The sequence below is a fragment of the Colius striatus genome, chromosome 1, assembly GCF_028858725.1.
Source record: "Colius striatus isolate bColStr4 chromosome 1, bColStr4.1.hap1, whole genome shotgun sequence".
In the NCBI taxonomy this organism is placed as follows: domain Eukaryota; kingdom Metazoa; phylum Chordata; class Aves; order Coliiformes; family Coliidae; genus Colius; species Colius striatus.
In genome coordinates, this window is record NC_084759.1 from 118,168,656 (window position 1) to 118,190,910 (window position 22,255).

The 22,255-nt window shown below is 40.5% G+C and overlaps 2 protein-coding genes across 5 annotated transcripts in view; one reads left to right on the forward strand and one right to left on the reverse strand.

The window, feature by feature from the left end:
* Positions 1 to 9,015, reverse strand: part of ATG3 (autophagy related 3) — a 22,338-nt gene extending 13,323 nt beyond the window's left edge. The window contains exons 1-4 of the mRNA XM_062004899.1: positions 8,823 to 9,015; positions 5,760 to 5,801; positions 2,259 to 2,308; positions 979 to 1,049 (exon numbers count right to left, since the gene is read on the reverse strand). Coding sequence (XP_061860883.1) covers positions 979 to 1,049; positions 2,259 to 2,308; positions 5,760 to 5,801; positions 8,823 to 8,894 — 235 coding nt within the window. The 5' untranslated portion in view covers positions 8,895 to 9,015. The remainder of the gene's footprint in view (positions 1 to 978; positions 1,050 to 2,258; positions 2,309 to 5,759; positions 5,802 to 8,822) is intronic.
* Positions 8,982 to 21,668, forward strand: SLC35A5 (solute carrier family 35 member A5). Of its 4 annotated transcripts, none has more exons than XM_062004878.1 (7): positions 8,982 to 9,083; positions 10,409 to 10,563; positions 11,444 to 11,542; positions 12,854 to 12,987; positions 16,144 to 16,211; positions 18,682 to 19,477; positions 20,627 to 21,668. In XM_062004878.1, exons 2-7 carry the CDS (start codon positions 10,434 to 10,436, stop codon positions 20,693 to 20,695), a joined length of 1,296 nt encoding a protein of 431 aa, XP_061860862.1. In that variant the 5' UTR covers positions 8,982 to 9,083; positions 10,409 to 10,433; the 3' UTR covers positions 20,696 to 21,668. The 4 variants fall into 4 exon arrangements, with proteins under 4 accessions (XP_061860862.1, XP_061860855.1, XP_061860871.1 ...); XM_062004871.1 differs by lacking the exon at positions 8,982 to 9,083 and adding an exon at positions 9,230 to 9,308; XM_062004887.1 differs by lacking the exon at positions 8,982 to 9,083 and adding an exon at positions 9,242 to 9,600 and having other exon boundaries at positions 12,857 to 12,987.
* Positions 21,669 to 22,255: the final 587 nt, after the last annotated feature.

Genomic DNA, 22,255 nt, shown 5'->3' on the forward strand with positions numbered 1-22,255 from the left:
AAGGAAGGAGAGGGGTGTGAAAGGCATCATGAAGAGATCCAAAATGAACTTTGTAGGATGGCTAACAGCTGCACCCACAGCCCACGGGTTTGACTCAGGCGGTAAGCCAACGTGTCATCAGCAGCAGGAAACATACTGAAATGTGACTTTAAAGGGTCGGAGCAATGAGGGACATTGGAAGTGGGGATAAAAAATAAAGTAGATCAGTTGTCCATCTAGCCATCAGGACCATCTTAGGAAAGTCTGTCTAATACCACTGTAAGCATTTTCACACAATAGCACACTGCAAGACTCCAAAAGCCTGTAAGTGAAATCCAAGTAAAAATTACAATCTCTGAAGGCTGTTCTCAGTACTAAAGGTTCATCTAATGGCATTATCATTGACACATTTTGATATAACACCTTCTGATAAAATTATTTCCTCATCACTGTGCCAAGATGTTAGCCTCTTTATCTGTTATAAAGGTAGTCACCACAAGCATTATATATACACAACCATGAAGTTAATACAAAATGTATTTAAAATTGTATTTTCTATTATTGTTATGGACAAGGACAGCGACATTAACAAAACATCTGAATTAAAAGTATCAGTGTCCCCATAAAAAAACATTTTGGGCACACTTCAATAGCCTGAGTTTTCCAAATTAAAAAAGAAAATAAACATTTTTCCTTCTAAACACTGAATATGAGTTGAAAGACAGGAGAAAGGAAACAGACAGGGAGGTTTATACTGTTTAAATTTCACTTTTAGTTCATCAATGGGAGCTGTATTACTAGTATAAAGCCCTGCTAACAGCTGGTCGGAGGAAACAATTTTAGATCTGCAGGAAAAACGTATTTTAATACCATGATGCCAAAGCATCCAAAGTGCAAGATACTTGCTTCCCCTGTCAATACAGACAATCAGTAGAATTGATAGCACAGTCGACCATGCTACCAATCCTAAGAACACTTATATTTAAACTTTAGCCTTACCATTTTTAGTTACCAAAAACTGTTTGTCTGTTGGCAGATAAGCCTTGACTTTTAGTTCTTCTCCTGAAGCCCTGTAAAACGAAGTGCACCATAAAAGGTTGAGAATTTGGTGATCTGCAAACAAAAGAATCCTTCTATTTTCACTGTGTATCAGGAACACTTTGTGTGTTCCTCTTGACCTACTCTCAAAATCTGTTTGCTATGACTACTATTCCCTATACAAAGACTTTCATACAGGTAAGGGGTCAAAATGGTTGGCCACCACTAAAATCCTGAAACAAAACTATTTTCTCCTTCAAAACTTACTTTCAGTTTGAAATGCCCAGGCAAAGGTAGATCAACAGAACAATCTAGTCTATATAATATTTCCTAGGATCAACAACAACCCAGTCCCAAATGTCTCAAGAAAGCAACTTCAGAAAATGCAAGAAACAGACTGCCATAAACATAAAACCTGCCAATAGTCTCTAGAGCTCAAGTAATCTTTGCCAAGTTCACATTACTGAAGCATTTCCTTTCACCTTTAAAGGTGTTTTGCGGTTTGAAACAAGAGTAACATTCCAAATACCCTGTTCCAAACCTCTGGCACACGGGCCAGACTCAACATCATGTCCTCTCTGAAGGAGACAGTAAAAGGGCAAGCAACAATAATTCAAGTGTAATAACTTATCTTTCAGCAACTCATGGCTCAATATAGAGCCAAGAGCTGTGATGATACCAACTGCACAGGCAATGCCCATCTAGACATTGATTAGTTTTAGAATACAGCACATCAGTAAAACATGAGGAAGCACCTTATTTGCATCCTTATTGTACATGAAAGATAAAGGACTTCCAAGTGCAAGGACTGCAAAAAGTGATCTGATGTAGGTCATCTTGAATATATTTAATTAACAAATGCTTGTCTAGAATATACCAACTACAGCTACTTCCTAGCAATTCAATTGCCTTTGCTTTTTCAATTGCCAATCACCAAGACAAGCTCAGGGAGACATGCTGCTACTGAAATAATTCACAGTATGTACCAGTTTGGGTTTTTTTTAAACTTTAGGAAAAGAAAGAAAAAAATTCCCAAACAAATTTTCATCTCAACTACTTCTGCAGAGCAATAAATAAGTCCCGTCTGACATAAAGATAGCTTCATCATAAAAACAACAGAAGTTGTAGTGGAAGAGTCCATGTATTGTTCTGAAACAAGACAACTGTATAGTTGCATCCAATGGAAACACATGAAAGCCTAGGTAAGGGTGCTAGCTTTCTAGAGTTCTGATTTTACTTACCATTGCCAAGTAGGACAGTGGTGAACTAAATGATCTCCAGCTGCAACAAACTGTTAAGGAAGAAAAAAATATAAAGTACTGTTAAACACAGTGTGGAAACAATCTCCAGTTTCCCTCAATATTAATGTTTCAGTTGCACATTCCTTTCATAGATTAACTATTTAACTAATAACTGCTTATACATTTGACACTTTAAACTCCATTTCTCAGATAACCATGAAAACCCAAACTAAATTGACTTAACCTGAAGAAAATGCATACCAAGCACAACAGCAAATTTAGATAATGTTTAAAAAGCCGTAGTATTACCTACATGTCTCCTAGCAAGCAAAAACTTTTCTAGACCCAGTAACATTGTTTACTTTGCAACAAAGAAACTGGTTTTATTTGCTACTCTTCAGAGTTTTAAGTCCATGAAGAGCTTAATGTAAAAAAATATTTCTTTTTCAGTGTTCAAACCAAATATGTGACACCAATTCATTGCATCAGAGAGGGAACTGCTCATAAAAGTTCTATAGTAAAGTACTATGAAAGTTCACTACTGATGTTAACTAGATATGGATGACCAAGTACTTAGTACATTGTAAAACTTATACATAACATTGTTATGAAGAAATAACTTTCAAAAATCTTCACTCTACTTGGTTTTACTATCAGAGATAAAGGTTTTGTAAAATGACATCACTTTGCAAAGCAATATTGGAAAACTCAGGCTAGACTACTAGCGAATGAACTCAAAATTCAGCCAACAAAGTCTAATCCACTGTTCTTATTTTTTTGTACACGTAAATTGAAGAAGGCAGGCCTGCACTTAAGAAGAGAGTGATTTGTGTGCTCTTAGAGGTGCACATCTATTGCTACAGCTGCTTTCATGCCTTAAAAAGACAGTTTATAACATACTTCCTAGCTGACCAGATGCTGTTGCAGCATGACACAACAGGCTTGCAGTGTGTCAGCCATTTTCTCACTGTGTCCTGCAAAGCAGGGAGGATCATTATAGTGAAAAAATACAACACGCACTGCGTATGGATTAACACATTTAATCTCTGCAAAAGTGCTGTCATCCATTTCCCAGAAAGTCTATAGCAAAAGTGAAAGCATCACTTCAAAAAAACAACAATCTCTCCCAATACACATGGAAATTAAATTCTCTGTTAAAGCAACTGGAATGCTGTTTGTGGCAGCAATGTTATAACACATTATTAACGAGGAAAATAATTTAAAGTTTTCTTTGTGAGTTTCACAGATATAAAAATCTAAAATAATACATGAAATTTAATTTGTATTCTCTTCAGTCTATGCAGCCAAATTATCTAGCTGGTTTCACTTTCTATTTTTCAAACACTAATGGTATGTCACTTCTGAATCAATATTGCAATAGTAGCAAGGCATCAATTTTAGTAAAAATTCTTATTTCCACCCAGAAAGAATGACTTTTAAGATTTGTCTGTACATACATACAAAATTAAAACAGCTGTTACCTTTCTGAGGTATTAAGTAGTAAGACTCAGGACAAGTAACAATTTATTGCAATTAAACCAAGTATACGAAAAGAGGGAATGTTTGAATAATGTGTCATCTTTAGTCCACTAATTGATTAATGTTCAGAGACAAGTTACAAGAACCCCTTAAAGTCTACAAAACAGTCAACATCTCAGACTAAAATACAGTTGAATTGAGATACATTACCCTGGAAATCCAAACACACTGAAAGATAACATCATAGCATTGTTAGAGGTGACTTCTAATTCCTTTTTAGCAATCATTACTATAATAAAGATCAAAATCATCAGGGAAAAGGAAACACTGTCAAAGAGACAACCACCAATAGATCCATGTTCCAGTCTCATCTGAATTTAAACAATAATTAATCTTGCTGTGTAACTGTTTCCCTTGACTACTATTTGCATTCTCTTACTGGTCTTTAAATGTTGAAAACAGTTTAACATAATGTACTGTGCTTCTGGCTATGTTCTATTGAAAGTACCTTTCTTTCAGCACCATTGCAAAGTTTTTTCTCACAGATCAAGAATAGATCAAGCACTAGTAGAACTTTTGTCCAGACTTTGGGATTTTTCAAATATAGAATCACAAATATAATATAGATAATATATTTTCATGTAATATATATCTATATATACACCATGTACATGCATAGTTATCAAAACATCACAACAGCATGTTGATAAGCCTGTTTTCTTGAGTAGTACTCTTCTGGATCATAGAAAGCACAAGGGCTTGCTTGCCTTGCTGTGTAGGAAAGAAAATTTTCTTACGTCATCTTCACATTTTTGCATTTTTCTTTCATTCTAACTAACAGTTTTAACACCGTTTTATTACACTTTTGTGAAGACAATGTATTTTCAGAACAGTAGCACTTCAATATGAGAAAAAGCAGAATGGGAAAGTAAAAATATTCCTGCACAATCAGTGTTTTTCCAATTCTAGAAAAAAATCCTGTTTGTTTCTCTTCACAGTAGACCCCTTAAAAAATTAAAACTGCTTGACAGCAACCCTAAATGCAATCAGCCTGAAGTAGTCTATAGAGAAGAAGAGGGAAAAAATAATAATCACTGGATAATTGGTGTGGACAAGCATACATAATAATTTAGCCAAAGCCATGGAAGGAACCAAAAGTGAGGTAAGCAAAGACTGTTCCAAAGAGATAAGCTTCCCTTCGAGCTGCTTATGGGAAAGGTTTTTGAAATCAATATTCTTGTTCCAGTCCTGAACTCCCATGACAAATGGAGCTGTTGACCCAGGACAAGCTTCATTACACGCTTTTCAGAACATAATAAAAATAGCATTCCACATTCAGGTATCAAGTATCATGTAAAGATGAATTCTCTTGATCTACTTCAGTTGTAGATTAAAAAAGCCATTTAGAACTTCCACTTCACAGAATGGCATGGGTTGGTAGGGGACCTCTAGAGATCATCCAGTCCAAATCTTCTGCTAAAGCAGATTCACCTCAATCAGGTCACACAGGGACGTGTCCAGGCAGGTTTTGAAAACGTCTAAAGAAGGAGACTCCCCACGCTCCCTGGGCAGCCTGTGCCAGGGCTCCCTCATCCTTAGAAGAAAGACATTTTCTCCTTGTGCTCAAGTGGAACTTCCTGTGTTCTAGCTTGTGTCTGTTACTGCCTGCCCTGTCACTGAGCTCTACAGAAAAAAGACCCACCCCATCCACTTGACACCCACCCTTTAAGGAACTTACAAGTGTTGATAAAGGCCACCCTCAGTCTTCTCTTCTCCAGGCTAAACAGCCCCAGGTCTTGCAGCCTTTCCTTATAAGAAAGATGTTCCAGTCTCCTAATCATCTTGGTAGCCCTGTGCTGGACTCTGACCAGAAGCTCCCTGTATCTCTTGAACTTCACAGAAATTATTTCAAGAAGCAATAATTAGTTGGCAAAAACATGAACTGCTTAAGATGAACACGTTAACATTGCGTAAAATTTGTTGTTACTTTCAAAATATATTTCAAAGTATCTAAATACTTACTTCTTCAGGTGTAATTACTCCAGTTTCTTTAAACTTGGACTCCTGCAATAAAGAAAGTTTAGAAATTTTGAGAACTGCTAACACATCAAAGCACCTCACTTTACTTGTAAGACAAACAGCTGCTCTGCACTGGACTTGGAACTAGCTCTGTCCACAAAGATCTGAGAATCAGTTTGGAGGCAATCTCTACCAAAGCCAATCTCTACCAAAGCCAATATGCAGTTTACTTCTATATCAAATAATGTACAGCTCAAGCAAAATACTTGTTGCAGAGTGTGCAGTATTATGAAAACAGCTCACATAAAAACTTAAGGGTTTTTTTCTACAGCAAATTGTATCAATACTTGAGAAAAAATTCCTGATGCTCTGTATTACACTTGCCAGTGAGAGATAGAAAACCATTTTGAATAAGTGATTCTCACAGTCAGGATTGTTGTTACTGTTGTAGGCATTGAACAGCACTGCAGTGCAACAAAACAAGGCTTTGCAGTAAAGAAAGGGTCATGAAACAAATGGCCAAACCAGATGTCCTCTATAACAGAAAAAGTTACGTAGAAAGACTTTGTTACTAACTTTTTTTAAATAGCCATTTATGTGTCTTCATCATGTATCCCATGAAAAGAGTTTTGAATTCCTCATATTTTCATCTTTCTTTATGGATGAAAGAATAGATGGCAAGCAGCAATGCTTTAGTTGATCTGTGATTTAGTTCTGCATGGTGAAATGAAGTACTTTTGCATTAAAGATGACGATGATTAAGTTTAAGGATACAACACTTTTTAGCATATTCAAATCTAGGTTGTGTTGCGTTTCAGACTTCTATTTGGATTTCTTCCTTCAAAAAAAGTCTCAAGCACCAAGGAAACCTACTGTTCCCCAGCATCTAAGAATGGCCTTTGAAGATACACCAACAACTTCAGCCATGACATAGCTCACCTTTCAAGTTTTTGCATCATCAACTACTGATTAACTTCTTGCCCTAAATTTCCGCGCCCTCCCCAACCCCCTCATTAAGACTAAAAGGAGCAACTGAAAAATACCACACTTGTGGCTACAACTTCACCTTATTCAATCATTAGGAAATCATTAAAGAAAATCAGTCACCATTTCACTTTATTATTCTTGATACTTCACCCTGGTAGGTACCTTCACTTGTTTCATACAACACTGATCATTCCCTTTCTCCCACAAAGAGCAGACATTTAAGAATGAGCTTAAGATAGGCAAAATTGTTGTACAAACACCATAATGGCACTATACGCTAGCCAGCAGAAATCAAAGGAACTCAGACAACGCTAATTTAGCAATCTGAATTGCTGTACAACTGAGAACTCTCAATAACACATTAGGTAATCTCAAAGTGGATACAACTTACTATTTAACTTCAAAAAGAACTATAAGCAGTAGGCAAGGCAGAAAATTATGTTTCTGAAATTATGTAAGGAAACTATGTAAAATATCCATCCTCTGTTCTTTGAGGGTAGATCACTTTTTCATCTCTGTACATTTTGTGGATTGTAAGCTAATGAGAGACGCTGGTCTAGTTTCTTTCCAAAGTTATCAAGTTGGAGTATTTATTTCAACTTTTCACGCAGGGAACATAAACAGATAAGATCACCTCACATTTATGGGCGGTTTTGTTCCTGCCTTCTCCCAACAGTATACCTGGGTACCATTATTATACCAGTTATGCAACAGCAACTGCACTACAGTAAAGAAGTTACTTCACCTTTCCACACCACAACCTCACATATGTCATGTTGGTGGACAACTTTAGAAAGGTCCAGTATCCAGGCAAGAGCATGCTATACACCACAGAGGGACAAATTCAATTAATAATTGAGTATCACTATCTTCTGACCAAAGATCTAAGCTGCACAGTACGAGGTATGTAGAAAGTCACACTATAAAACTACAGACAGAGCAGGTGCTGTCATAGCAAGTACAGTAGAAGCATTTTTTCAAAAACACTGAAAAATGCGGAAATCGGTAGTGGAAGAACTGCTGGCAAGTTAAGTATTTACACACACAAAAAGTATAGTTTTACATAAAAAAGTATTTGTAGATAGGAGGCAGAAGAGGGGATGTAGTCAAACAACTGCAGAAAAAACATAATGTACTTCTATCTAAATGAGCAGTAATAGGAATGATGACACGTGTGCTGCCCACCTTCAGAAGCAGACTATTACAATTCACCCTCAAGAACCAAACAGCCTATTTCTCCCATTTGCAGATTTTCAGCACACAGAGGCTTGTACTAATATAACAATGCTGACATAGAAACAAGCTATGCCACTTAACTCTATATACTATATACTTAACTATACCTGCTCTCATAATGAAGATGTGACTAGGTTTATTTTTTATGTCAGCTTAAGAAGTTGCACTCCTGACCAAAATAACCATTGCAATGCATTTCTGAAACCAGGCTTAAGCCTGTCAGTACTCGACCAACTTTGGCCTGGTCACACAGTCAGCTAAAGTTTAGCCACTTCGATAGAGAACAGCGACAAATAAGCTATTACTCGAGCAGCGGAGCTAGCAACACTTGGTGTTCTAAGGCCTGCACCTCACGGGGGAACGCTCCCAGCTCTAACGTGATGTGGGCTCCAATTCAGCGTTCCTCCACCTCGCCGTGGGACGAAGGCCGACAGCTTTGCTGTCGCAAGGCTGCCCCACCACAACCTCCCCTTGGGGGTACACTGCGCCCTCAGAGACCCTCCGCCGGTTGCGTAAAGCAGCTACAGAGCTCCTCGGGCCGAGACACAAGCGAAAGCCGTAATCGCCGCACGGCTTCCGGGAAGGCGGAGCTACTGCCCGGACAGTCGGGTACCCCTCAAGCCCCACCGGGGCGGCAGGCAAATGCCCAAGCGGGCCCAGACGACCATAAGGAGCGGTAGGCGGTCGGGCAGCGGCACCACTGCGAGCGACAACGCCGGGGAGGAGGCCGGAGCCGCCTCTCCACCACCCGCGACCCTCAACGGCTCCTACCCCTGCGGAATCGCGCGCTTCCCCTCCCGTCGCCCCGCCCCGCCCCCGCCAGGCTCCCGCGCGGGCCGGCACCTTGAGCACGGGCGTGAGGTACTCGGCCACTTCCAGGGCTTTCCCCTTCACCGTGTTGATGACGTTCTGCATGCCGCCGGCGGGCCCCGTGAGGAGAACCACACCGCCTCCCCCGCCCCTCCAACAACAAGCTCCGCGGCAGCAACCGCCCCTCGCGGGCCACGTGACCTCCCACTCGGCCTACCCGGGTGGGAGAGGAGGGGCGGGGCAAGAGGGAAGCCTGGGAGCTCCTCGTGCGCGTGCGCGCCCCGCAACGCGTGGGTAGGGGCGGGGACGGCTCACGTAGCTGCGTGGGCGGGAGAGGGGGTGGGGACCGCTGTTGCCTCGCGGTCACGTGCCGGGAGGGGCGGGGACGAGTGGCACAGAGAAGGAGGGTGCGCGCACCGGCGCGGGGCGGTGGCGCGGGGAGGGGCGGGCAGCGGGTGCGCGCCGCCGCCACTGCTGCTGGACGGCAGGGCGCCGCCCCGTCCCTCCCCGCCCCGCCAGGTGAGGCCGGCGGCAGGCTGGCAGCGCCCCCAGCTGCGGCGCGGTGGGCGAGCGAGACGCGTCGCGCGGGACGCCGAGGCGCTGCCTATGCTTTCGCGGGCCCGGTGGGAGGTCTGTAGTGGGGAGTGAGGGGAAGCGTCGTGCCGCGGCCTCTTGGGAGCCTGTCTGCTCTGTGTGCTTGCCTGCGGCTTGCGAGCACCGGCTGCAGCCTCCTCGGAGCGGTCCCGCTCCTGGCTGCAACCGTGCGTTGACCTGTGGCAGCGACGTGGCAGACGGCGGTCAGCAAAGCCAGGCGAGTGTTACTTGGGCGCGGAGGAGCTCTCTGTGGCTCTTACCGGCCGCGCTCTGGCTAGCTGCGAGGTGGGTATTAGCCCCGTGTCTACCCGGGGCCCGTGGAGCAGGCATTCCCTGCTGCCCCGGGCCCGTGCGAGGTGCCGGGCTCCGGGCGGCCCCGCTGAGAGTGGAACAGCGCGAGCCGCGGCGGCCGTTAACGGATGTTACAGTCCTTAACGGCCGCACTACCCGTAGCCCCCTTATCCAGCGACCAGTGCCGGCCGCCTGCTAGCCGGTTTTTCAGAGCTGAAGGCACGGTAAACAGAGCTGCTGGGCAACGGGAGCGCTGGAGAGCACGGGTATGCAGCTCAGGTATTGCCTCCAGCACTCCGCGTTCCCCTCCGGTCTCCCGGGCACAGTCCGATGCTGAGTAAGCGCCAGGTCGTCACTGATAGGCTTCCTCTCACCCCACAGCAGCGAAACTGTGAATTAGGAACAAGAACACTTTTTAAAACACCAAAGAAAAATAAGCGTGGAACGTATCTAATCCTTCTGGCTAATCAGTATTCTGTAGAGGCAATCTTCTGACAAAGCGGCTTCTTTGTGCTGCTTTCAGTGCCTTTCTATACGGTTTTTATTCCTCTTTGCCGATCCTCAAAGCATATCCTCTTCTCTCAAATTTATTATGCAAAAAAATTAACTATAGGTCATGGCTTGTGATGTAAGTATCTGTATAAAATAACACAAAGCAGTAAAATACACAAGTCACTGTGCTTAGCCACTTTCTGGAAGTATAATTTGTAGTGTATTTTCATTTTGTCCTCCAGAGGGCATTGACAGCGAGACGGCAGAATGAAGACCAAGTGCTGTAGTCGATTTGTGTTTTGCTCCAAGACAACCACCTATACCTTTTTGCTTGGTGGAGTGTTTGTTGCGTTGGGATCAAGTCGAATCCTTCTGATGAAGTATTCTGCCAATGAAGGTGCTGTCGGGTGACAAACATAATATACCTTGAATAAGAAACTGACGTGTGGGGTAAAATGGATACCCAAAAGCCTAGTTCTCTACCTGCAGTTCTTAGCATAAACATCCTGTTATCTCTATAATATATATATTCTTAGTATAAGCATTCTATAGCATTGTGTGTATATGTTATAGGTAGAATATTCTGTATTCTATATAGATTCTATTAAATAGTGACACTTATTTCTGTAGTGGAAAATCTGTATAATCAGTAGATAAAGTGATAACTTGGGTTGCAAGGTGTATGATCTGCATGGAGATTCATCCTTAAAAGATGAGGTAGTGAATTATAGCTGATTGTCAAAGACTAAACTGTTGTGTAAGCTATATTGATTGTATGTGTCTCCACAGAAATACTTGTCTTGCAACAGGCTTAGGAGAAAAGTAGTATCATTGTGAGTATGCTATAATGGGCTAGTTTTACTGCTTCTTTCAGCGAGCATTAGCAAAGTATACTAAGAAAAGCAAGATATAGTCTTAGAAGAAGGTTGTGTCATCCTGGAAGCCATTTTTATGTATGGGGGAAGGATAGCATATTGCTATTTGGGGAAAACATTCGCATTTTTAAAGTTTTTTAAAACGGTGATGTTCTTCCTCCAAAAAGTTCTGTAAAATGTGGCCAAATAAGGCAAGATTTCAAGCCAGAAAGGAGGCCGTTCAGGAAGTTGTATGTATTAAAAAAAGAAATATTTTTAGTGAAAGTGCTGATACAGCCTTTTGCATTTATGGAGAGTGCCTAAAATTCTGACCAAAGGTGTTAAAATAACTCTTACTCTGATTATGAACACAGAAGACAGGATCTGATTCTGTATTCTCTATGATTTGCTGTATCCCCCTAGATAACAAGTATGATTACCTTCCTACAACAGTGAACATATGTTCTGAAGTAGTCAAACTGGTCCTGTGTGTGATATTGGCACTATGGGTTAAGAAAAAAGGTAAGTACCTATGTTTAACTAAAATGTGATGAATTTCTAAGATTTGCTGTACTTCAAATTCTTTTTCTTTTTTTTTCCATTTGAAATGATAGATTCACATGTAGTAGTGTACAGTAGATCGTGCTGTTAAGTTTCACTGCAATTATGTCTTACATTCAGAATTGTAACAAAATTTTACTTCTTTAACTCTACTTTGTCCTGTAAATTCAGATTGTCTTGCTTTGTGTGTATGGTTGTTGAAATAGAGATAGGTCAGTTGAATTAGAAACTGTAATGAAGATGCAGCTTTAACATTTTCAGAACTTTAACAGTGTCATGCTAGGATAGTAGGAGTCACCTCACTGTGAAGTTGACTGAACAGAAGCCTATAAATTGCACCGACTCAAGGATTTTCCTTTCTATTCTGTTGTTCCCACTGTTTTTATATAAAAGCAGCACTTCCACCTTCCACTGAAGAGGCTTTGCGTGTGTAGTGGTAGTTGAGTCAGAAGCAACATGTTGGACGTTATAATTCAAGGTAGCTTTGTTATGAAGACAAACCTTGGGGCTGCTGTTCAGAAAAAGCAGTGCCAGGCTTCGATAGCTATTGGTTTTGCAGTTCAGGCTATATTTATTTTTTCATTCTATGTTTAGATTGGTAGAGAGTGTCAGGAACTGTCAACTTAAATTGAATTGCTGGCTTTGTCCACTTGTCCATATGACAGTCATGGCTCTGGCAAGCTGATGAAATTTTTATCTCCACCATTTAGTACAGGCATATTTTATGACAGGAAATTTATTCCTGTAGTCTAAGGTTTCTCACAGACTTCTTCCTAACGTGTGTGTCCTGAATACCTAAATAAATGTCATTTTTTGATAACTTGTCCTTTCTTTCTTCTTGCTATATGTTCTCTTTTTATCCAGATCATGTGCTGTGTGTTACACATACTGAGTTCTAGTTTATCTTGTATTTCTGACATTACTGGCTGCCTTTTGGGTGCTACATGAATAAATCTGCTGTCTGTGTCATTGGTTCTAGATTTGATTGATAATCATTTTCCCAGTGGATGAATATTCTGATGGGGTAACAGATTCCTTCACTTTTTTTTTTTTCTTTTTTGTCTGCTGAAGCAAGAAAGTGAACGCTGGTAGACACAAATCACTGCTCTAGCTGTGAGTTCTGCCCTGGTTCTGTTCCCTGTGTTGCCAAAGAGCTGTTGTACCTTAGTTTTTTTCACTCCGACAGTGTTCCTGTGGTACCTACTCTGTTACAAGGGACTGGGATTTTGATAATAAGAAAAATGTCTTTCTGACTGATTTCTTTTCTTTCAGAAGGTTGTTTGGATCATACCTTTGCATGTCTTTCCTGGAAGAATTTTTGTAATTCCATGAAATGGTCAATTCCTGCTTTTCTTTACTTTTTGGATAACTTGATTGTCTTCTATGTCCTGTCCTACCTCCAACCAGTAAGTATATATATATACTGAATAGTGTATCTTCCAGTGTCTTAGTGGTAGATGGCATTGCCCTTGGACTATCTACAGTTGTAACACTGGCAAAGCAAGGTTTGTAGGTAAAAGAATGATTTGTTACCTCACCAACCAGACCTTCCCATTCTTTTGCCCACTGGCTGGTCTCTCTGTAGAGGAGAATCTCTGTATTTTCTCCATATAAAGCAATCTAGAAACAGGCTGAATTGCTTAAATACTTTACAGGCCGTCTGCACTTTCTGTCCTTTGACTTCTCCCACTATGTATTTAATTTTCAATACATTTGCTTATCTTGATAGTATTTGAGCTGCACTTTTCTGTGTGGCTTCTACTGCTTTATATATGTGATTTCCCATGATGACTTTTTTTGTTTCCTCACTGACTTCAGAGAGAAGTGAGTAAATATAATCCCACAAAGAGAGTAAGTGTAACAGAATCTGAGGAGGGGAGGAAGAAAACTGTTTGAGTCTTATTTTTTGCATTTGTTTAGTAGTTATGCTTAAGCACAAAATTTAAGCGATACTTTCTTATAACTACACACTTACAGCTATTCACCCTTTTTGGTGAATCTGTGCAGCTCAGGAAGTAGTACAGTTTTTGTGCTTTCTTATATTTTTGTGCTATGATACTTTTTGGTTCAAAATCTATGTTTGAAGTTAGATTGAAACAGATGATTAATAATTACCATAAAATACTGTGACTGCTCCTGTTTGACATTAAAAAAAAGTATTTCTGTTCCTTCTCTTTCAAAACTTCTCTCTAAAATATTGTCCTTTTGGGTGTACATTTCTGTCAGGGACAGACCAGAGGCTAGAATAGGACTTGACTGAAAGAATCTATTTAAAATCAGGAGTTGGCTATCTTAAAAAAACCGTACACGGGTGCTTGGTTCTGTGGTTTGTTGTGTGGGGACTTTTTGTTTGTTTGGGACTTTTTGTTGGTTTTTATTTGTTGGGGTTTTTTTACTTTAGGAAATTCACCTATCATGTTTGTAGTAGCAAGGCCTGATGTTTAGAAGGTTCTATAAATGCTACTGCTTTTTTAAGAAATTTGATTTGGCACAGTTAAAGTCATCTTCTGTAATATCCACAGCTTCTGTATTTTACACACACACCTTGTCTCTCTCCCCTCGGAACATATGCTCTAATACTGCTGTCTTATACCTTTTAACGGGATATTTTTGTAAGGGTTAGCTGAAGTTTTAACATTATCGTGGTAAACAAGTATTAGAGGTACTTAAATACCTGTTAGATAGAACACCTTGACAATGTACAAGACCATGAAAGTGAAAAAAATCAAGGCAAGATACTTGAAAGAAGAAATCCATACCTGACTGAAATTGGTTTCATGTGACTAAAAAATAAGCAGGTTTGGGACTAGGTAGTACATGAGTGAGCAGTTACTTGAAGTATAGAGTTGGTTTGGTGAGATTTTTTTTCTGGAAGCTTCAGCTATAACTATGGATACTCTTTTTGGCTAACACTTCTTAATAAGACTTTTTAGAGACTTTGTGATATGTAAGTTAGTGACATAGTGATCTTTGGGTTTTTTTTTTTTTTTCCTAATAATTCTTATCTTGGACAGAGGTCTCTTTAGGGCTTGGAGAACAGAGCAACTCTGAATTAATTTATTGTAGCTACCTCGCTATAGGTTTTGACCGTATTATGTTACCAGAGATGTTGGCTCTAAAGAGAGAGAGTCTTTGGCTGTAAAGCAAAGCCAGAGTATATACATGCACCACTTAGATGTTTTGCATCAAACTTCTTTTTTTTCTAGGGTAGTTTCTGTGAGATTAATTTGTTTCTTCAATATTTTTCTCCTTCCACAGTGTTCACCTAACAAATAATGAGTTGTAAACTGCAAAGTGGAAAATTAAGGTGGGGTTTCTTGGGTAGATGTCTCATGTGTCAGTCTTCAGCTTACTTGAGACCCTGTGTCATGCTGTTCTGTGACATTTATTATTCAGCAGGTAGTATATTAGAATAGAGTGTAACTAAGGTAATGGGAAAAGGACTTGTGCTTTTCCACTTGCAAATGAAAAAGGCTCTGCTTTTGCAGAATCTGGAATGTGGAAATACAGATAAGAAGGTTCAAGATAAAGTCTGTGTGTGCATTTCTGAATCCATACATTTTTGTGTAAAATTGTCTAAAAAAAGTCATCTGTCTTGAAGACTTAATTGTAGGAAAGAACTGAAATGCCTAGATTTTTGTATGTGCACTGAATACACAGGGTAGTCCTGAATAAAAAACACCTTGGGTAACACTGCTACCACCCAAAAAGAATATTTTTACCCCACTGGTGCTGGTAGATTCTATCTTTAATGATAACTGCAGTGTCTAAAAGACTTTTTTCTTGATCCAGTGTCCCAGTACGATGTGTTTAATATAAAGATCAAACAGAAAATTCTTGCCCCAAGGAGTTTGCAGCTTGGGATCATGTCCATGGATTGTCATTAGTCAGTACTATACACCTGCTGCACTGTCATTGGTATATGCCTACTCCCAAATTACATAGGAGCTTTTGAGTTGTCTTCAGTTGTATTTTGCAATAGGTAATTTTTTTAGTACAGTTGCAATCTTGAAAATTCAAGCCAAGCATGTCCTTACCTTTGTTAAACAATACAGCAAATGTATTTGACAAATAAGAAGCTTATTTTCTGCAAGTGTCTTGTCCAGTTCTATGATTTTATGAAAGCTGCAAACTGGCACTGCAGCCACAAGCAGCTTCTCCCTCCCCCATTCTTATTTTCACTTTGAAGCAACTTCCTTCTCTGTGCTGACACAGCTGGTTTTGCACCTGACTGATCAGCCTGGCTTAGGAACTGATCTGACAGAAAACTAAACCGTTAAGTACATCTTGCACTGGTTGGATTGGTTTGTCACCTCTTTCTTTCCGTACGGCTGTTCCCCTTACAGTGGAATTGGGATTCTGTGGTTTGCTTGGGATTTTGAAATGTCTTGAATGTCATTTTAGGTGCATGTTGTTCTACCACTTAGGTAAGGAAGGAAGTTTTGTACCAGGACAATGATTTTCACTCTGGCACCTTTCAGAAAGGTGAAGACTTGAAGTCAGTGAGCTTTCGATGTCCTAACTATGTCTGCAGTATAATTTTGTTTCCCTTCTCTTTCTAGGCAATGGCTGTGCTCTTCTCAAATTTTGTCATTATAACAACAGCTCTTCTCTTCAGGATAGTGCTAAAGTAAGTAGTATATGCTAAAGTAAATGAAACTGTAAAACTTCTTCATCAAGGCAAGAAAGAGATAATCTACAGTCTTTTTCTTTGTCCAATGGGAACAGTAATGATCTTTTCTGGGTCAATACCAACTTGGAGAGCTGGCTTTGTTTTCTACATCCGAAGGTGTAGGAAATAATAGCTTATTAGGAGTCCCTGCATATCTATTCACATTTGGTTGACTGTAATAGAAAACTGATTATATAGTTGTTTGTCAGAATTAAGGTTTGGGTATTTTTATCTATACATTAAATCTCATATTTCATGATTAGCAGTACTTCAGTCTGTTGTAATTGTTAATTGTAGGTAAGTGTAATCTAAGAACAGGAGGTGAGATACATAAGAGTGAAAGACATCTTTGGTGATAGTGCACTGTCCCTGATAGTCCCCATCCACCATCAACTACATATTATGTTTTAAAAAGTAATTACGTGTTCCCATTGTTGTTATTTGTGTGGTGTAAGCCAGACTCGGTCCTGTGTGTTTCATTTTGCCTGATTCGTGCTCTTCACAGTGTCATTTAGATTTAGAAAAGACTGACAAGGAAATGGATATTAACTTCACACTCTGCTAAAATGCCACTTGTGTTGAATGTAGAGCAAAGAGACCTTTTCTACAGGTGTTAATATGTCAAACCAGTGTCTCATTGACTTGAAATGCTTTTTCTCAGTTGTTTAATTTTATGTCTTATGATGTCAGTTTATTTAATCTTCCAAATTTCTGATTTTCCCCAAGATAAACAGAATGTACCTGAGTGAAAAAATACTATAAGTAGTTCTAACAGTCTTATCAATTACATTCTTATGATTTAGTATCATAGAACACTAGAAAAGGGCACAAAATCAAAGAAGATGGCTAGATGAGGGGAGAGCAGCAGATGTCATCTACCTTGACTTCAGCAAGGCTTTTGACACTACCTCCCATAATATCCTCATCAGTAAGCTCAAGCATTGTGGCTTGGATGAGTGGACAGTGAGGTGGATCGAGAGCTGGCTGAATGACAGAGCCCAGAGGGTGGTGATCGATGGCACAGAATCTAGTTGGAGGCCTGTGGCCAGTGGAGTTCCACAGGGATCGGTTCTGGGGCCAATCTTGTTCAACATCTTCATCAATGACCTGGATGAGGGGACAGAGTGTACCCTCAGCAAGTTCGCTGATGACACCAAACTGGGAGGACTGGCTGATTCCCCAGAAGGCTGTGCTGCCATTCAGCAGGATCTTGACCAGCTTGAGAGTTGGGCAGAGAGGAACCTCATGGGGTTCAACAAAGACAAGTGCAGAGTCCTGCATCTGGGAAGGAACAACCCTATGCACCAGTACAGGCTGGGGGTTGAGCTGCTGAAGAGCAGCTCTGTGGAGAGAGACCTGGGAGTTCTGATTGATAATAAACTAAATATGAGCCAGCAATGTGTCCTCGTGGCCAAGAAGGCCAATGGCATCCTGGGATGCATCAAGAAGAGTGTGGCCAGCAGGTCGAGGGAGGTTCTGCTCCCCCTCTACTCTGCTCTGATGAGGCCTCATCTGGAATCCCATGTCCGGTTCTGGGCTCCCCAGCTCAAGAGGGACAGAGAACTGCTGGAGAGAGGCCAGTGCAGGGCCACCAAGATGATCAGGGGACTGGAACATCTTTCATATGAGGAAAGGCTGCGGGAGCTGGGGCTGTTTAGTCTGGAGGAGACTGAGGGGAGATCTTATTAACATGTACAAATATCTAAAGGGTGGGTGTCAGGAGGTTGGGGCATCCCTTTTTTCTGTAGTAGCTAGCAACAGGACAAGGAGTAATGAAATGAAGCTGGAACACAAAAAGTTCCACTTAAACATAAGAACAAACTATTTCACTGTTCAGGTGAGGCAGCCCTGGCACAGGCTGCCCAGGGGGGTTGTGGAGTCTTCTTCCTTGGAAGTCTTCAGGACCCGCCTGGACATGTTCCTATGTGACCTTATCTAGGTGAACCTGCTTCTGCAGGAGTGTTGGACTAAATGATCTCTAAAAGTCTCTTCCAACCCCTACCATTCTGTGATTCTGTGAAATGTAGTGAAAGTTTACAAAATGAAGAGGTTAATTATTTGAATGTCTATGATTTCTTTTTATTCATCAGACCTATATTCCTATAGAGGCAACAGCTGCTTTCAAGTTGTCAGGCGATCAGTACCTAGAAATAACATGATCTTGAAAGATTTCGCTTAAATTATCTCTACAGAATATTCCATTTTATATTTCTGTGTTTGCCAGGCTGGGCCTCCCTTGCCATAGAAAAAGCATACTTCATTTTGACATCTTATTGTCAATTCTGAAAAGACACTATTTTTCTTTGCACCTGTCTCTGTCTCCTTGACTGTGGCATCATTTCTTTAATGTATTATGTAGAGCTTTTTCTGTTTTTTAATTTGTACCACTGTGTTTCTAAAATTGGTGGCTTTTTTTGTCTGCTCCTAGGCGAAAACTCTCTTGGGTACAATGGGCATCTCTGGTGATTTTGTTCTTGTCCATCGTTGCCCTGACTCTAGGAACTGGAGGGCATCAGCAAAGCTTGGCTGCACATGGATTCCATCACAGTATGTTTTTTAGTCCATCTAACCACTGCCTTCTCTATTCTGGACCTGAGGAAGCATGCCTGGAAAAAGGCAACTGCGTAGAACCAAGTTTCCTTCCCAGCTTCCAGTGGAACATCACCAGTACCATGGCAGGAGCATTGAAACCTCTCCGCCTCAGCCTGGGCCATCTGCTTATTCTAGTGCAATGTTTCATTTCTGCCCTGGCTAACATCTACAACGAAAAGATCTTGAAAGATGGGGACCAACTTGCTGAAAGTATCTTCACACAGAACAGCAAACTCTATGCCTTTGGGGTGCTGTTCAATGGGCTTATGGTGGGGCTGCGGGATAAGGACCGGAGGCTGATAGGGAATTGTGGCTTCTTTTATGGGCACAACGTCTTCTCGGTGGCTCTCATATTTGTCACAGCTTTCCTGGGGTTATCCGTAGCCTTCATCTTGAAGTTTCGAGACAATATGTTCCACGTTATGACTGCTCAGATCACCACTGTCATCATCACCACCGTCTCTTTTGTCATCTTTGACTTCAGGCCTTCTCTTGAGTTCTTTTTGGAAGCCCCCGTAGTGCTTCTCTCCATATTCATCTATAATGCCAGTAAAACAAGAGGCCTGGAATATGCCACACTGCGGGAAAGGGGCAAACTCATCAAAGGAGATGCATGGGAGAGGTCAAGTGGGGTAAGGCTTCTCGGTACTTGGTTCTCCTCTGAGTTCTCTTTTATTTCACCTCCATTTATGGTATGAAGTATCTGGAAGATTCATTTTGTTTGTGACTGCACTCATCTCTCAACTCAAACGTCAAAACTGCAGCATTTCATAAAATCTTTTAAATCGACTGTGTATTGCTTTGCATATTTCGTTTTTTGGTTCGTGAAACCTAGTTAAGCATTGCTTTCCTGCTATGACTATAGGCAGTCCTGTGAGCAACTTTTAATTTGTACGAATTCTTTCTTGAAACACTTTTAATGAAAACATTTTACTGATCCTGGGCATCCAGAAATTGGAATTGATACCTGGGAAATCATTGTACTTAAGTACAGCTTACAAATCTGTGTAGCTGAGCCCACGTTATGAAGTTAATGTTTTTGATATTAAGATTCTTTCTACCTTAACAGTCAAAGGTACCTGAAGACAAAAGGTAATGTATAAATACAGAATTATAACACGTATTTTTCTTACGTTTCCTCCAGGACTGGTAGTGGTTTTATGTCCCCATTTGAACAGCAATCTAGTTAGCAATCATGGCAAGGAGGTCTTGCTCTTAAATATGTCATTCGGTTGACTTGTTGGTATGCCATTCGTCTGAGCTGACCAGTGAGTCTAAGGGGAAAGGTTAATATCTGTGTACTTTACAGTCTAGGTGTACTGTAGAGCTCTGTAATACACATTGCAACCAGCAGAGATTGCTGTCTGCATTTAGGAACCCTTAAACTTGATAGAGAAATTTTTCAGAAATTCCACTTGATGCTTTTCAGGTGGTTGTTTAAAGAGCGGTCAATAACACAGAGTCATGTATTTTTGCTATACTGTATGTTACCTATCTTAGCACTTGCAGTTGAACAGCTGTGGTAAAAACAATACTATGTGAGCAGGCTTCCTGATGAAAGAATGAGCTACAAGCTGGTTTAGGGAGTAAATAACTAAAAAGTGTTAATGATACAGGGGATATATTTTTATGAGCATGTCTATTCGAGAACAAGATTATAACACACCGGTAAGAGACTTAAATTGCAGAGTCTTGATTTTGAGTAAGTGATGCCTTCAAAAGAAACTTTACTTTTTTTTTTTTTAAATTAATGAGATAACTTTTGTTTCTGATTTCTGTAGGATGGAGAGGAATTTGAGAGACTGAACAAACCAAGCAGTGACATTGATACAGATGAAGATTCCCTCTAGCATGAGGCTGGCTCAGAGGAGTGCTATTACTCATAGTGAGAGAATGTTAATGTTTTATTAATGTAGAGAAGGGTCATTTTTCTCTACTTTTTCTCTACAAGAGAAATTGATACCATTTGGGACTGAACATCAGAGGTGTATGAGGAAAACATTCAAGCCATAAATATATGGAGACTTGTATTCCCTCTTCCTATCCACATAAATGAGGAATTCAGAATCTACTAAGAGAAACAAAATTTGTAACTGATGCAAACAAGAAAGCTGGGACCCTGGACTCATTGGCAGGACTCACTTGTGTTATGTTATGGAAGGCAGTCCTGAACTCTAACCATGTGTATTTCATCGCTTTGTTTGACTGTCCTGAGTCACTGCAACTTCCTGTATGAATTGCGTGGTTAACAAAGCAGAGATAAAACTGTTCTCTGCCTTGCAGAACTGATATGAGTGTTGAATAACATTTCTGCTGCATCTTCCAATGTACAAATGCTCCAGGAAATTTTCTTTTGAGCGTATTGAATGTTTTACTGTATTTTGGCAATTCAGGTTGACATATCCCTAGCTGAGTAAAGGAGTCTCTCAGAATCAACCTCATCAAACTTTAACTTGAGAATGTCTGGTAAATAATTTTGGTTTAAGGGCACGTTGATCCGTCAAATGAGCGGATCTCTGGTGTGTGATTTGAGTTTGAGTGGTCTTAATTCTGTCTTCATTCCTGTTTTTACATCAGTGTAACTGTGTACTGACTCCCGTGGAGTCCTTTCTTTGCAATTTTCTGTGATGTAACTGAGAGCAGAAGAGATTTCACTGACTTCAGCCACTAGTTCTCCTCACATTTTCACTGTGAGACTTGTGTGCCTGTTTCCCAGTGTCTGGGGAAATGGAAATCTGGAATGCCTTTGTAGAGATAGTGAATTTTACATGTAATTTATGTGGCCTAACTTTGAAAGAGCTTGAATAAATGTGTTATGCAGTATGAATGCATCATAAGGTCTTTTCTGTGTTTAGGAAGCCTATGTGTAGACATTTATTTTGCACTGAGGCCACTATCTGAAAACAAGTATGCAGCTACAGTGGTGTCTTTCAACACCTGGAGCACTGAGCAATGAGGGTGCAGGTGGTGGTATCATTTGGTATTGCTCCACCCTGTCAGACTGATAAGGTCTTGCATTCATTTTGTAGAGAGAGAAACCATTTTGCAGTGTGCCAGGCATAGCGATCTCAAAATCACTGGTAAGGCATCTGCTGGATGATATTTTGAGTGAGATGAAAAATAGGTTCCAAATAATTCAGATAATTTTAAAAGGGGGAAGGGAATAGTTATGCAGATAAGAGATCCTTGGTATGTTCCTAAAGCCTCATCTCACAAAGCAGTTGAAAACATCTTGGTTTATAATTTCCTCCCTTCAAAAATGCGTCTTTCATAGTTGAAAGATACTGTCAAAAGAATTCTTGAGAAGATAAGCAATGAGTTCAGTGTCAAAGCCTCATACCACAGTGTATAGTAATCAGTTAGTGATGCATTTCTCTGTGCACGCTGAAGACAGTCCTGCCTTTGTTCCC